The 15,556-nt window shown below is 39.7% G+C and overlaps 3 protein-coding genes across 7 annotated transcripts; all 3 read right to left on the bottom strand.

Moving 5' to 3' along the window:
- LOC116847935 (adapter molecule Crk) lies at positions 1–4,114 on the bottom strand. Its single transcript, XM_032823540.1, has 3 exons — positions 3,447–4,114; positions 2,492–2,847; positions 1–2,236 (listed from the first exon to the last, which is right to left on the bottom strand). The coding sequence occupies exons 1-3, from the start codon at positions 3,479–3,481 to the stop codon at positions 1,749–1,751; spliced, it is 879 nt and encodes a 292-aa protein (XP_032679431.1). The 5' UTR covers positions 3,482–4,114; the 3' UTR covers positions 1–1,748.
- A 715-nt stretch (positions 4,115–4,829) lies between these two features.
- LOC116847910 (MAM and LDL-receptor class A domain-containing protein 1-like) lies at positions 4,830–12,364 on the bottom strand. 3 transcript variants are annotated; one of them, XM_032823425.1, is made up of 11 exons: positions 12,134–12,364; positions 11,219–11,786; positions 10,912–11,109; positions 10,460–10,820; positions 9,748–9,924; positions 9,237–9,663; positions 8,804–9,148; positions 8,374–8,595; positions 5,892–6,283; positions 5,265–5,430; positions 4,830–5,194 (listed from the first exon to the last, which is right to left on the bottom strand). In XM_032823425.1, the coding sequence occupies exons 2-11, from the start codon at positions 11,695–11,697 to the stop codon at positions 5,154–5,156; spliced, it is 2,808 nt and encodes a 935-aa protein (XP_032679316.1). In that variant the 5' UTR covers positions 11,698–11,786; positions 12,134–12,364; the 3' UTR covers positions 4,830–5,153. The 3 variants fall into 3 exon arrangements, with proteins under 3 accessions (XP_032679316.1, XP_032679325.1, XP_032679335.1); XM_032823434.1 differs by having other exon boundaries at positions 11,219–11,783; XM_032823444.1 differs by having other exon boundaries at positions 11,219–11,737.
- A 141-nt stretch (positions 12,365–12,505) lies between these two features.
- On the bottom strand, positions 12,506–15,026 carry LOC116847925 (serine/threonine-protein kinase nekl-2-like). Of its 3 annotated transcripts, XM_032823517.1 has the most exons (7): positions 14,593–15,026; positions 14,401–14,503; positions 14,020–14,110; positions 13,777–13,944; positions 13,541–13,701; positions 13,228–13,375; positions 12,506–13,074 (listed from the first exon to the last, which is right to left on the bottom strand). In XM_032823517.1, the coding sequence occupies exons 2-7, from the start codon at positions 14,457–14,459 to the stop codon at positions 12,805–12,807; spliced, it is 897 nt and encodes a 298-aa protein (XP_032679408.1). In that variant the 5' UTR covers positions 14,460–14,503; positions 14,593–15,026; the 3' UTR covers positions 12,506–12,804. The 3 variants fall into 3 exon arrangements, with proteins under 3 accessions (XP_032679408.1, XP_032679398.1, XP_032679417.1); XM_032823507.1 differs by having other exon boundaries at positions 14,401–15,026; XM_032823526.1 differs by having other exon boundaries at positions 12,506–13,032; positions 14,401–15,026.
- Positions 15,027–15,556: the final 530 nt, after the last annotated feature.

The following is a 15,556-nucleotide window of genomic DNA, read 5'->3' as shown; positions in this document are numbered from 1 at the left end:
TTTTTTTTTTTTTTTTTTTTTTTTTTTTTTTTAGGAAGATTGCGGAGAACTTATGCGACTGAGATGACGATGACGTGATGATGGAAATGTCAAATGCACATATTTTAGAGTGAGGTAACCGAGTGATGTGAGACTGAACTATTAATCATTTTTTACGATGGAGAGATTCGCATCGCGAAATTACGATGAGACGGTAAATATGATCGAGATGGTACAAGCTTGCTTCTTTCTCATTTGGGGTATTTTAGTATGTACTACAATATATTGTACGAGAATTTATTGTATATAGCCCCAGTATACAAGCTGGTATCGTCGGCCATCGGAGGGATATTCTGACAGCGGACGCGCACCGGAAACGATTATCCGTTTTCCAGCGAAAATTAGTTTTATTTGCACGAGTTAACCGCCAAGTCAAAGTTCCCCGACGACGACGATCACGAGCGTCCTGTACGACTATGAACGATTCTTTGAAATACAATTAACTTTTCCATCATTCTATATAAATACAAATTTCTAGCACACGATTGTTGCTCCATTTGTGGCACAACCTATGGCTAACAGCTATTATATGTACCATGAGACGTTCTGCGTAGCATGCGCGGAAATTAGCTCTGTTTCGTCGTTCTCTCCTCCTTGTCGTACATTTCAATATTCGGAAGCGTCAGTAACACAGCGGCGAAACAATGACAAATGCACAGTATGCTTTCCATCATAGTCACTGTATGACTAGAAGACATTATATATTCAGCGCGCGGAATATACCTGTCCCAATCTCGGGAATAATATAGCCGTAGTACCATACCGTACGTACACCTACTAACAAAACGTCTCACGAGAGAAGCATGCCTTCCTTCATTGCGATATCCATAAATATGAGAATTCGTGATATAACTTATACGCTTATTATCGTCGACAATATAATCCTTCATAAAATCAACAAGTCCGTGGTGGGTTGCTCTTAATCGAGCGTGAATAGAGAACTTCGTGCGCTCAACCGTTAGAGTTCGGAACGTTCAATAAATCCATCGATAAAACAATAAAGATCTACGTGTACGTGAGTGTTAAACTAGTGCGCTACTTTAATATACATCTAAGAGAAAAGAGGTGAGAATACACGCGCAGCTTGATCTGTTAAAAATGTAAATTATAAAACCGCTAGAATATATATATATATATATATATATATATATATATATATATATATGCATATATAAATATTGCGTTAAAAAGAAAATCATTTGCGCTTGCTGCTTCTCCATCTCTGAAACATGATTTTTTTTCCCGTTTTCCATAAAATTATAAGATCATACTAACATATATAACTTCACTTTACATATCTATATATCTAATAAAACTTCATAAAAATTATGATCGTGCTTTGGGCAATTAGCGAAATGTAACGTAAGACATTGTGAATTGACGCGTGACTAAATCATTAACACACTGCGGGAGGGGGGGGGGAGTACTAACCATGTGAACCTCTAAGCGTCTTCCATGTTCCGCCGTATTGCACAAGAATCCTGGGGTTTGTTCAGCGTGTAGAGTATATAGCGACGGCGGCAGTATCGAACGTAACGTGATTGTTCGGACCTCAATGTAAGCACATCTACGCGATGGTACATATAATAGGTGTTATTATAGTAACCTAAATTGATAATACAGGAGGAGTCTCTCTATCTCTCTCTCTCTCCCTCTTTCTTCTCTCCCCTTTGTCACACGCCCGGTGCATCGCACTTGGAGAACTTCTGTTAAATCTCCTGATTGTCCTCGCCGGTCTCATTGTCTACGAATTCTACATGCGTGAATGGAAAGTGCCCAACCTTGCCATGCAGCTCGCCCTCCCACTGACCGTTAATATTAGTCTTTGTCACTTTTATTATGTCACCTACTTCCAACTTCAACGCGGTCTTGTCGTACGCGTTCGGCACCCTCGCCTGTTTCACTTTCGCGAATGCCGGTAGCGTTCTCTGAATGTTCGATCTTCGCGTGACGGTCGTGGTCGTCGCCTGGCCCGCCTGTGTCGCTTCTGGATGCGATACCTGAGTGTCCGACCCCGACTTTGAGTTGGAGCCCGAACTACCGCCGCTCTCCGGTCGTGAATTGTTCTCTATTATCATGTGGCTGTCCTCGTCGTATTTCTGAACATACGGGACAGGTACCGAGCCAAGTTGGCCGAGACTGTTTCTAGCCGTCCACCATTGCTCCTCGTCCTTCGACACCACAGTGAGTATTTCACCTGTGTTACAATCGTCGCGTTAAGAGATGACTTGGAATAACTGAGTGAGTCATTAAAATTATAAAAAAAAATTAATTCCATCAACCCATCAACAAATTACATGAAAAAAATACATGAAGTATAGTTTGATATTACAGTTAGGATCAATTTAAGTTAAGCTTTGACTTATTTTAACTCTTTATCTACTAAAATATACTAAAATATACAAGAGATAAAAAATTATTAAATAAGAATATTCAAAAAGTTTCATCGTACCTTTCCTGAAGGGTAGATCATCTGGATCGTTGCCTTCAAAGTCGTACTTTGCGATTACCCTTTGCGTTTTTTTCAGAGCAGGCCTGATCAGTGGTGTGGTATCCAAATAGTGTAATTTGTAAAAGGCCAGAAGGCTAGGAATGTCAGGGAACATCTGATCACCTATCCGGTACCGAACTTGGTCTCCTTGTTGGATCTTGTTAATGATATAGTGGCTAACTTTGCTATCTTCCCTTACACACAGCACAAAGTCACCATGTATGGAAGTGCTATCCCGCACCAAAAATACACCACCTTCCTTCTCACCCATTAACAAGTCAGAAGCATCCTGTCGCGACATAGCACCGAAGTACCAGCTAAAAGAAAATCAGATACGTCAGTGTGTCTTAAGAATGCAAAAATATGCAAATCTGTCAAGGACATGTGTGCAATTAAAACTGTCCAAGAAAATTAATTTCTTTCTCAATAAATCACAAGAGGAAAACACATAAAGCAAAGTTTGCTGTCACAGATACAAATTGAAGTTAGCTAAGCTTTAACCGATTCTCTGTCCGAAAAAGCAAAACATGAGATAAAAAACTGTATAAATTATATTTAATTATAATAAATAATTGCAAAAGCAATCTCCAATAACGCAGAAGTCATCCAAAGAATATCAGAAAAATGACAAAGAAAAACCTACGCCGATCTTCTACTCCTACTTTACATTGTTTGCAAATGATACTCTGAAGCAAATTATGACTCATATCGCACGGGCAAAAGATGATTTATCCAGTGCTTCAAAGAGAATACACACAGCTAAAGTATGAACTATTTCACAAGATCTACACGAGACGGCAGTCAAGCATCCACGACACAAGTCGCGATCTCAAAACGACATTATCCCGCTACAAAATACATGACAAGTCGGATCGCTCGATGAATGAAAACACGAGTATTTTCATGTGACACGCACCTAGACTTGTCGTACTGATCGAAGGTCGCAGCCATTGTCGCGCCCGTTATTCCCGATCGCACGGTCCGAGAGCAGCGAAACGATAACTTCTTCCCTCGTCAATTATCAATTAATACACTGTTACGGGGCCGCGCCGATAGTGAGAGCCCGTCGGCGAAACGCCCGCATAGTAAGAGGCAGCCGCGGCAGCAGCAATGCGAGTGACTTCGCAAATCACAGGCGACGGGGCACAGATGTTGTATCTGTCGCGCGATTTCACCACGTTCGCCGGCACGGAACTGCGCGGAACTGTCCCGGATCTCCCACGGGAACACTCCTCTTCCTCCTTCGCGCGAGCGCGATCAAGTCAATCACTTGTTATCCGCTGAACGTGCCTCGCACGGTGCGATCTCGTGGCGGCGTATTGTCGACAACATGTTGGCCGACCGACAGTGTCAGACTTTCATCGGCGTGTTTCTCACGTCGCTCGACGTAGTCGCGATCGACGAACGCGAACGCTCACTCCTCGTGTTCTCGGTCGCTCGCGCAAAGTCAACGGAAGCTACATCGACGCTCGTTCGTCGCGCGAAGTCCCGTCCCGTGAGGCGAGCTGGACTTGCCTGGATCTCACAAAAATGGTCGCCGAGACTAGTGATCTGTTCTTTTCAGCTGCACTGCTGAACTGATGCAATAAGTTAAAGTGAAACAAATATATGTTTTCTCACTCTAACTTTGCACCAGTTCAGCTGAAAAGAACAGACCATAGAGTTGCGTTCCGTTTCACACATTATGCGCGCATTCCCTACAGTATACGTGACGTGAACTGTAGATAAATGCGCGTATAACGTGAAACGGAACGCGGTCTGGCACGATATCCGTCGCGCCTTACGATTGGTTCACACGCGCGCGTCTATCGATGGATCGATTCATGTCGAACGAGCGCGGCTGCCTGTGAATCGCACCTAGCGAGCGAGTTTTAAACGGGGCTAACTTCACGCGACCGTGTTGCTAATTTCATCATTGATACGATCGTTATTTTTACAGAAAATAAATGTATATAAGTGAAAAATAGACATTTCTATTATTCTGCCATATTCTTCGAATATTAAGACTCCTAGCCTCTCGCCGCGACCATCATGATTTGTGACGTTGATTTGTGACGTCAGAAGCGAAAAAATGTATGTTCAAAATTACTGCCAAGTAATCGATTAAGCACACCTTTAAAATAGTCCGATAAAAATAGTTCTTTCCTCTTATTTTACCAATCAATAAGTAATTGTAAAATTAACGTGACATGCAACCTTCCTTTTTAACCATTTCTTCATTATTTTGTCACGTTAATTTTACGTTTATTTATTGATTATTAAAGCAACAGGATTTAAAATGTTAATTAGAAGCTAAATGTATGCGTTATGTATGTAACTAAAATGTTCATACATTTTCATATTACGTAATAAAATACATGATTAATATCATCAAAATTACTGTAAAAGCAGCGCCTACTTTTGCTATACAATTGTTTGATTAACTATATAATAATCGCATGATTTATTCTAAGCAGAACCAGGTTTATTGCGTGTTCTACTTGCACTACTGTTATAATTGTACACATAAATAATAGCTACTAATCGATTTAAAAAAAATATTATTACTACAACGGAGAATACAACGGAGAATTTCTTCTTTATCTCGTTATCAGTATTCTTCTTATCTCTGCCAGTATTTTTCTTATGTTTCGTTTTCAACCGGTTGGGCGGTGCCTGGCCGAACTAAAAGATACACGTATTTTTATTTTCTATTTTCTCGCATCTGCTTTGACTTCGACTATGTCAGTCTTACTTGCACATGCCAGAGGCTGAAACTTTATATCGTCAACGGCAAAGCCACCGTTACTCGCACTTCCCTCGAGGATCAATCGATACGAGGTGCGCGTCTCAATCGTCACTTGTGCCGCCATCCACACTGGTCGTGGATTGTTCAATCCCTTCGCGGTCAGTGACCATAACTGTAAGGAAGGCACAAAGAACATGAAGTAAAGAGTTTAAAGCAAAACGAATCACATATCCAGACAGCCAAACCTACAAAAATATATTTTGCGCACTGCCTGCTAAAAATTTTGTCAGCAGTTTGCTAACGGAAATACAATAGGAATATGAGCTAGCAATATGAGATGACAGACCGAGCAGGAATCAAGCAGGATGTGTTTCGTAACTATTAAAATGCATTTAAATGGAAAATACTACAGATTCTGCTCGGTTTCTGCCGTCAATCTGTTGTTAATTAAGTTATCAAGTTATGTTAGCAGTTCTGCCGACAGAACACAAGTTTAATGCGAACATAGATGGCTATGGATCTGCTACGGTATTCTGATCGCATCTGATCGCTGCCAATTTGCCGGCATATTGCTAATTGGGATAGTTCTCATTTTCAGGAATGCATCGAATATTGTGTTTGATGTTCTCATACCACTTGCTCCTGCTCTTGCTCGCCGTTGCTCTCCTCGTTACCATCTTCTTCAGCAGGTGCCTTAATCACCCGCAGAGTAGTGGACTCCTCCACGCCGAAGGCAGCGAACCAGAAGGTGAAGCAGACGAACTCCTCGTCGGGTGAAGCGCTGACGACAGGCGATCGCAGCTGTACCGTCGTCGACTGCTTGTTGTTTGTGAAGATATCGAAGAACACAAAGTCGCCTGTCGCGCCGAACGTTCTGTCCAACAGCTGAGCCGGTCGGTGGGTTTGAAAGGCGCGTTGCCACATCACTGCCCGGTCGTTATCGGAGACAGTCGTGTTCTCCCACCCGCACAGACCCTTTTCAAAGCTGCAGTCCTCTGCGCGGACTGCGGCGCTCAGTGGTTTCACTGTGAAAATGTCGTAAAGAAATAGTTGATTTTACTGATTAAGTGCGCTTCGAGAACTTAGCGCACCTAATCAAAAAAACTATTTAAATTAACTATTTCTTTAGAGTTCCGGTTTGTTTTACAATAGTTCTAGAGTTCTATATCATATATAACAATAGTTTTAAAGAAATAGTTGATTTTACTGATTAAGTGCGCTTCGAGAACTTAGCGCACCTAATCAAAAAAACTATTTAAATTAACTATTTCTTTAGAGTTCCGGTTTGTTTTACAATAGTTCTAGAGTTCTATATCATATATAACAATAGTTTTAAAGAAATAGTTGATTTTACTGATTAAGTGCGCTTCGAGAACTTAGCGCACCTAATCAAAAAAACTATTTAAATTAACTATTTCTTTAGAGTTCCGGTTTGTTTTACAATAGTTCTAGAGTTCTATATCATATATAACAATAGTTTTAAAGAAATAGTTGATTTTACTGATTAAGTGCGCTTCGAGAACTTAGCGCACCTAATCAAAAAAACTATTTAAATTAACTATTTCTTTAGAGTTCCGGTTTGTTTTACAATAGTTCTAGAGTTCTATATCATATATAACAATAGTTTTAAAGAAATAGTTGATTTTACTGATTAAGTGCGCTTCGAGAACTTAGCGCACCTAATCAAAAAAACTATTTAAATTAACTATTTCTTTAGAGTTCCGGTTTGTTTTACAATAGTTCTAGAGTTCTATATCATATATAACAATAGTTTTAAAGAAATAGTTGATTTTACTGATTAAGTGCGCTTCGAGAACTTAGCGCACCTAATCAAAAAAACTATTTAAATTAACTATTTCTTTAGAGTTCCGGTTTGTTTTACAATAGTTCTAGAGTTCTATATCATATATAACAATAGTTTTAAAGAAATAGTTGATTTTACTGATTAAGTGCGCTTCGAGAACTTAGCGCACCTAATCAAAAAAACTATTTAAATTAACTATTTCTTTAGAGTTCCGGTTTGTTTTACAATAGTTCTAGAGTTCTATATCATATATAACAATAGTTTTAAAGAAATAGTTGATTTTACTGATTAAGTGCGCTTCGAGAACTTAGCGCACCTAATCAAAAAAACTATTTAAATTAACTATTTCTTTAGAGTTCCGGTTTGTTTTACAATAGTTCTAGAGTTCTATATCATATATAACAATAGTTTTAAAGAAATAGTTGATTTTACTGATTAAGTGCGCTTCGAGAACTTAGCGCACCTAATCAAAAAAACTATTTAAATTAACTATTTCTTTAGAGTTCCGGTTTGTTTTACAATAGTTCTAGAGTTCTATATCATATATAACAATAGTTTTAAAGAAATAGTTGATTTTACTGATTAAGTGCGCTTCGAGAACTTAGCGCACCTAATCAAAAAAACTATTTAAATTAACTATTTCTTTAGAGTTCCGGTTTGTTTTACAATAGTTCTAGAGTTCTATATCATATATAACAATAGTTTTAAAGAAATAGTTGATTTTACTGATTAAGTGCGCTTCGAGAACTTAGCGCACCTAATCAAAAAAACTATTTAAATTAACTATTTCTTTAGAGTTCCGGTTTGTTTTACAATAGTTCTAGAGTTCTATATCATATATAACAATAGTTTTAAAGAAATAGTTGATTTTACTGATTAAGTGCGCTTCGAGAACTTAGCGCACCTAATCAAAAAAACTATTTAAATTAACTATTTCTTTAGAGTTCCGGTTTGTTTTACAATAGTTCTAGAGTTCTATATCATATATAACAATAGTTTTAAAGAAATAGTTGATTTTACTGATTAAGTGCGCTTCGAGAACTTAGCGCACCTAATCAAAAAAACTATTTAAATTAACTATTTCTTTAGAGTTCCGGTTTGTTTTACAATAGTTCTAGAGTTCTATATCATATATAACAATAGTATATACAAATTAAATATAATTAAAACGTACAACCAGATAATGCATACGCGTGAAAAAATCGATCGATCATACGTTTAGCAGGAATGTCTAACGTTAAAATCGATAATAGTCAAGTACGAGGCGAAGATTTAAATATTGGAAGATAAACGAAGTCGTAATGTGCTCACCACTACAGTTTCCCGTGTAAAATGCAATATCGTCGATTCCTATGCTACCACTCGCTCTATTCGGGCCCCAAGTACCCTCGAAAACGATGTTGAAATCTGTCTTCTCGTTGATGTTAGATTGAGCGTAGCTCCACGTAGGACCTTGGTTATTATATAATTGCCATATCGGCTTGGCTTCCGTCGACGTGTCGCCGACTGTTTGTACGTATAATCGCAAGACGCCTGTGAAAGATGAAAAATACACTATTCTTATTTCGTGAACAACATTCTTATATAATATTTACTTTACATATTTTTATAAAATATTAATGTCCATTTTAAAAGAAATCAATTTATCCTGCGTGCAACTAGAATAACGAATAAAAAGAGATCAATTTTCTAGTTTTAAAGTTTAAAAACTTTACAAAATCAATTTCTTAGAATTCCTTACCCAAGCTAGGTCCTGTGGAGTCGATGAAGGGCTCGAACATAAAGTACCAGAACGTAACACATAGCGGTTCTTCGGAACCCTTCATCTCCCGACTGACCAGCTGAGCAGTGCCGCCTCCGGACGATCGCGGACCACCCCGCAGCCGCGCGAGTCCCAGAAAGAACTCATTGCGTCGGTTAACCGTGTGTCCGTTGCTGTAGGGCTTTCTCTGATTTCTCGGACCCAACACCTGCGTGGACACTCTCTCCCACTCGACGCGGTCCGGGTCGCGCGTGTTGATCCACTCGCACTCGTCAACTTCGAAGGTGCAGTCTCGCGGAATCGGGCCGGCTACTTGCGGCGAGACTGCCGAGTCGATGTGAACAAAGAATGAGAGAATTGAATGGAAATCGTCAGGAATAACTCGAGCAACGTTCAAGCAACGGGAACTTACTGGGACAGGCACCTTGTCCGTACGAGATATCATCAATGGCGATATCACCCATGCCGGTGTTGCCCACCGACGCCTCGAACATTAATTGGAAGTCGTCGAGCGAGCTGATCGTCACCTGCGACATGAACCAAGCGTTACCGGCATTCCCGGATAGTCCCCAAACCTCCTGCAGCTGGTTGTCCGAGCTGCGAAAGTGACGTAGGTAGAGCTTGAGGTAACCGATCCCGGATCCGAACATGTGGAACCAGAAGTGCATGCACATCGGCGCATCTGCGCTGGTCGACGGGAAGTTCGAGCTTATCAGCTTCGCCGTGTCGCCAGGTCGTCGCGGGAAGCTGGAATCGATGTACGCGTAACCGCCTGCGGTGGCGCGATCGCTGGAGCTGTCCATTGCCGGGCCAGTAGTGGGATTGTCGCTGCCATGACTCTGAAAACACGGTTTCTCCAAGTACATGTCCATGATCCGAGCCGCGTAAAACGATCGTAGGCGTCATTCGAATAGCGCACTTACTATGGTCCAATCGAAATCATCTTCCGCGTCGTTACTCCAGTCACAGAAGCCACCGGCGAAGTTGCAGAATCCAACGCACGACGTGCCAGGCTGCAGGTCTATGTCATCAATGGCGATGTACCCGCGATACAGACGCGATGGGTCCGTGGAGTCCACCGGCACACCTTCGATGATCACCTGATGGTCAAGACTTCTGTTTAATTTACCCAAGCGTTAAATTGATACAGGAATCTTATGGAATATACAACTTAAATGTCTAAGAGAAATCTGAAAAAGACATCTGAAAGATATCCTACTTGATTTAGACGTCTTCATGATATTCCCAAGACGCATTTTGAACATTTGTGTTATCTGGGCACTTTTCTTTTGACAGGATATCTTTTACTTACTATGTTTTGTGTAAGACAGTTTTTTCTTGTATTTTAAGAAGAAAGGATCCCGACATACAAACCACATGTCAAGATCATCATTGACAGACCTCGAGGATCCCGATGAACGACTAGCAGCGAACGACACATGACACACGTACGCGACCAAGTGCAAACTTTTATTTTGACGGCATATTTCTGCTTGAAAAGTACTTCGTTAATATCAATTCAACTTGTTTAGTGTTTATCCGGAAAAACTTTCGAATCAACCTGATATGTGTAACAATTACTTATCGTTTACTTAGACGAATCTTCGATGACTGAAACAAATTACGATGGCATACCGAGTGCAGTTTGGGGTACGTGTAGAGTATTTGTGCTGGTTGCCATAATCCGAGCGTATAATACTGTGCGTGCCACAGCACGCGCTCCTCCGCGACCTCCACCGGTTCGCAAGGTATCGGCACCGTGGCATTTTCTGCGGGTTCCTCCCCGGGCTGTTCTTTCTTGAACGAGAACTCGTCCACGCCGACGTGCAGCAGCACTCGCAGCCCTGCGATGCTGAGGCCGTCCATGGTGTACTTGAACATGAAGCAAGTGCCGGAAACTCCGGTGCTGCCTAACTGTGGGCTGTGCAGAAGACCACCGGAGCTCTTGAACTTCAGATCCTTTGATGGTACATACGACGTCTCCACAAAGGCATACCTAGCCACATTTATTTTTGTTGAAGATCACCTTTATCTATTGGAACATTAAGTGAAATATATATATATATAAACACGACATTCAAGCTCACCCTCCTTCCATAGTGCTACTCGTAGCATCAGCTGCCGGCCCACCCAACCAGTTAGTACCCATCCCGGTACCAGACATCCAATCCAATGCGGCGTTACCATTTTGCCACTCGCAGAGCGGCATCGAGGGAGACGGTCCGAAGTCGCAAAAGACTTCATCGACGGTGACTGTCGGCGGTGGTGCCGTAATCGTAGGGAATCTCGCATATTAACACACGAAATAGCGTGTAATCGTGTTGTATATATAACCACAGTTTTAGCTAATTAATTTTGGGAAGATGAAGTATGAAACTGCTACTTTCGAAATACCTTTGTGAGGAGGGATTTCTTTGCGCAAGAGTGGTAGGATATGGAGGTCCAGATGACAGAGACGTTTCCGTGGTGAAAGGCGCAGTGCTGCGGGTCGGAAGGATATCCGGCCTACCTGGCCACTGCCTGGGCTCGATGCGCTCCACTTCGTCCAACGGTTCGCGATCGACGGAATTGACGGGAGGTTGTCGCGAATCGATTGAATCGGCAGATTCCTCATTGCCCGTCGCATCATTAACTCCGTTGTTCACGAAACTTCTCCTCCAGTCGGGCGCGTAGCTCGCGTTCACGGCACCTACGAGATCTATCTGTTCGCCGAGCATTGCATTCAAGGTCGTCGACGGGTACCAGGTCATGCCCTGCGACGAAGAGAACAACCAGCAACTCAGCAACAGAATCCACCACATATCCGGTCGCGGGTCCACTTTCTCTTCTCCTATTTTTCGCAAGGTTTGCACTTGGTCGCGTACGTGTGTCATGTGTCGTTCGCTGCTAGTCGTTCATCGGGATCCTCGAGATCTGTCAATGATGATCTTGACATGTGGTTTGTATATCGGGATCCTTTCTTCTTAAAATACAAGAAAAAACTGTCTTACACAAAACATAGTACGTAATATTAACGTTATTCATTCGACTGTGGCAATGTTAAACGATAGGCCGAGAGATTGAGTGCAAGAGTAAGATAATCGGTTTAATTCGCAAGATCTACTTTAAACGCAAGGTTTTATCAAAAATGTTGAACAAAATCTAATGTTCAACAACAATTAAGTGCATTAAACGTGTAAAAATGTATTAAAATATACAAATATATATAAAATAAACAAGTGTTAAAATACAGTTCGAAATTATTCAGCCGCGAATACGTTTTTACTCAACACTAAAATCTAAGGTAGATTTTGCAGATGATGGACTCACATTCCTGCACTACAGTCTTCAACTTTCCGATTCTTTTATACCGATCACGTGGAGATGTTCGTGGACAACGATAACAAGGCCGGCGGCGTGATATCTGTACCAACGAGATGCGAACTGTACGGTTCTCCTGGGTCGTGGACATTAGGTACAGATTGAAATAGTGTATCCGCACGATTCCGTACGGTTCCGGCCTCGGTTTCCGGTTGTTACGCTTCCCGTGTGCGCTCACACACGTTGAACAATGAGATTCCATCGATGCAGAATGCCGCGCAATAATGAGATAAAATCTATCCATTTCCATTGGCGCTAAATCGGTTCCGCGTGTTGCGCTTCCGAAACGATAGGATTTTCAATCGCCAACGTAACACAAGCTCGATCATCATTAATTTTATTTCCTACTGAATTAGACTGTTAATACACTGCTTGAGATGAAGGAGTTTGGGCTCCATACTATACGCGTTTTTACGTTATACGTTATAAAATATGTCTTCAATTCGATGCGACATCATTCTTATAAAATCAACAATATTGTCGAATGCAATAAAAAGCGCCTTGAGATTTCTACTTCAACATTCTACTAAAATAATTTAACGTGCGACTCACGCAATAGAAATACTTGATTCCGATTCGTTCAATTGTTAAAATTGTCTACTTTGTCAATTTCGTTCCGTTCAATTCGACGGCTTCAGGAATTTTAAGAAAACGTGTGGTCCAAAATTAACAGGTTCTCGATTGGCGAGATTAATGATTCGCCCGACATTCAGATACACTCGAACGATATAAGGGACTAGAAAGGGGCAGAGCACGAGTTGATCAGTGCGTGGTCGATTCGAGCTTTGCTTCCTCAGCATCTTCGATATCAGGTTCACGATTGACGCCGATGTTCTTTCAGGTAGAGGCTGCAAATAGTCGAATCCTAACTTCGTAATTTCGACCAGACTCTAAAATAATCATTAAAAATATATTCACTTTGATTGTTACAGAACACGTGCGTTTTCAACGTTTTTTTACACCTTGCAAGAAACGTCGTTTTTTATGAACGCACACAAGATAAATCGAAAACTCGTATTCCACAATTAATTAATTTTATTTACGGTGGCAGGGAATGGAAGCCTCTTCGTAATCATCTCGTACAATACAACGCCCATACTCCATATATCGCACTTAAAGTCGTATGGCTGTGCAGTCAGCATTTCTGGGGCCATATAATAGTAAGATCCTGCCCGACAAGTTATGTATTCTCTAGTAAAGAAAAGAAAGAAGATGAAATAAAAATAGAATAAGTAAGAGAGAGAAAGAAATAGAGAGAGAAAAGTTGGAAAATTAATTCTTTCAATTTCGATTGGATATTTAAGAATCGTTTAGGTTTATAATATATAAAAATTAGTTTATAATATCGATGCCTACTCCTGAAAATTCTTTGAGAAACCGAAGTCGCCGATTTTTACGATATCTCCGCGGCTACCGGTTAGCATGATGTTCTCTGGTTTCAAGTCTCGGTGAATGATCTTTTTCAAATGAATATGATGTACTCCTAGGGTAACTTGTGAAAACAGATATAGAGCGTCCTGTGAAAAGATATTCTCGATGTATTTCATTTTCCAAAGTATCCAGTTCTCTGTATGCATAAAGGAGTTAGTTACTTTCTCCTTGAGAGGCATCTCTTGTTTCTCCAGCAAATCCTTAAGTGTGCATCGAGTTGCGTACTCCATAAGTATGTAACTGTAATTGCCTGCTAACCATGCTCCGTGATAAGACACTATATTTGGATGTCGCATCTTGCGCAGACATTGCACCTCCTCGAGCACAATCTGAACCACAAAACGTACATGGAAAATGTACTTGTACCCGGACAACGAAAATCAACGTATTGCGCAATTCTATACCTTAGAGGACAAATGATTCATCGTATCTAGATTTTGTTCTTTTATGACGAACGGTTTTGAGTCCTTCTTTCTTCTCACCAAGTATACGACTCTAAAAATATACATTTATATTGTAGCAGAAAATTAATACTGCAATTCTAAGCAAATATACGTGTAAATCGTAAAATCGTAAAGTTGTAGCTTACAAAAAAAATCGTAGATATTTACGAATTATCATATGACACACGGTCCGCATAAAATTGCAGATCTGCTCATAAGTTTTTACGAGTTTTACGAGAACAAGTTACAAATTTTACGATTTTATCTAGAATTGCAGTATAAATCTTGATTTGTATACGTATAGTTACGTTTGTTCCGAATAATAATAATAATAGTATGTACCCGAACGTTCCGTTACCGAGTGTGCTCTCAAATCTGTAGTCGTCGATGCACGTGTACATTTTTACTCTTACAAGAGACGAATAGAGAGATGAAGATAGAATACCTTAAAGCAAGATTTAATTTCGTCTAAGACAATTGCGAAAATATCATTTTGTCTGTGACACTCGGTTTTATCTGTCAAAGACTGTTTACTTTGTTGTGGTAAATCATCTTAAATAGGACACTGCTAGGAACACTGATATTATGACGTTTCACAACGTAAATTCACATGCCGGTTAAACAGGATAGGACAGAACTAGCGTCGCTTTCGTTAATTCCACTAATCTTCTTTGCAAGAATCAAATCGACAATGGATACTAAAGATGTTGATAAATTAAAGTTACAGTTACTTTTTTTATTTACTTCTTTTTATACAAATAATGCAACGCAGATTTATCTAAAGCATTTTCACCTATACTATATCGAGAAAAAACATCACGATTATCAAACATATATATATGCATCATACATACATATATATATATATGTATATGCATGTATGTATATGTATGTATGTATGTATGTATGTATGTATGTATGTATATATATATGTATGTATATATATATATGTATGTATATATATATATATATATGTATGTATATATATGTATGTATGTATATATATATATATATATGTGTGTGTGTATATATATATGTATATATATAGTATATATATATATATATATATATATATATATATTCTTTTCTTGTCTAATCGCATTGCATGCCCTATAGTAATAATGTTGAACCCCAAAATAGGCGAGTTAATATGAATTGTGTGACAGTGAATATCGCGTAACTACGAAAATATTAAGAAATTTTTTACAATTAAATTTTAGAATGATGTAAATTAGTTTGACCATTCTCTAAATGATGACGACACAATGGTACTCACAACGAAAGATACACAGCTACTTCATTAGTGTTAACAAAGCACTTAACGACTATATGACGTACGTATGTTTTGAAAATCCAATATGTACGTTATAAATCGATGTGTTGTTGGGAAAGAAAGAAAAATAGAGATAAATAGAGATAGATAGATACATAGATAGATAGAGAAAAGAGAAGAAAGGCAGAAGAGATTATTTATTCAGCTCTGGATTAAAAGGACTAA

Source organism: Odontomachus brunneus, unplaced genomic scaffold (assembly GCF_010583005.1).
Source record: "Odontomachus brunneus isolate Ranch 3 - 2012 unplaced genomic scaffold, Obru_v1 Obru_scaffold_005, whole genome shotgun sequence".
In the NCBI taxonomy this organism is placed as follows: domain Eukaryota; kingdom Metazoa; phylum Arthropoda; class Insecta; order Hymenoptera; family Formicidae; genus Odontomachus; species Odontomachus brunneus.
The sequence above is the reverse complement of the archived record's forward strand: the minus strand, read 5'-3'. Positions and strand labels throughout refer to the sequence as shown.

What these genes read in the sequence shown, in the direction of transcription:
- LOC116847935 (XM_032823540.1), bottom strand. Translation starts at nt 3,481, where the DNA reads ATGGCTGCGACCTTCGATCAGTACGACAAGTCTAG. An exon ending in GATCAGTACGACAAGTCTAG is followed by an intron (nt 2,848 to 3,446) that starts GTGCGTGTCACA and finishes ATTTTCTTTTAG; the next exon opens with CTGGTACTTCGGTGCTATGT. An exon ending in TGATCTACCCTTCAGGAAAG is followed by an intron (nt 2,237 to 2,491) that starts GTACGATGAAAC and finishes ATTGTAACACAG; the next exon opens with GTGAAATACTCACTGTGGTG.
- LOC116847910 (XM_032823425.1), bottom strand. Translation starts at nt 11,697, where the DNA reads ATGACACACGTACGCGACCAAGTGCAAACCTTGCGAAAAATAGGAGAA. An exon ending in AGAAATCCCTCCTCACAAAG is followed by an intron (nt 11,110 to 11,218) that starts GTATTTCGAAAG and finishes TTAATATGCGAG; the next exon opens with ATTCCCTACGATTACGGCAC. An exon ending in TTACACGGGAAACTGTAGTG is followed by an intron (nt 6,284 to 8,373) that starts GTGAGCACATTA and finishes ACATTTTCACAG; the next exon opens with TGAAACCACTGAGCGCCGCA.
- LOC116847925 (XM_032823507.1), bottom strand. Translation starts at nt 14,459, where the DNA reads ATGTACACGTGCATCGACGACTACAGATTTGAGAGCACACTCGGTAAC. An exon ending in TGAATCATTTGTCCTCTAAG is followed by an intron (nt 13,945 to 14,019) that starts GTATAGAATTGC and finishes TTTGTGGTTCAG; the next exon opens with ATTGTGCTCGAGGAGGTGCA. An exon ending in AGATGCCTCTCAAGGAGAAA is followed by an intron (nt 13,702 to 13,776) that starts GTAACTAACTCC and finishes ATCTTTTCACAG; the next exon opens with GACGCTCTATATCTGTTTTC.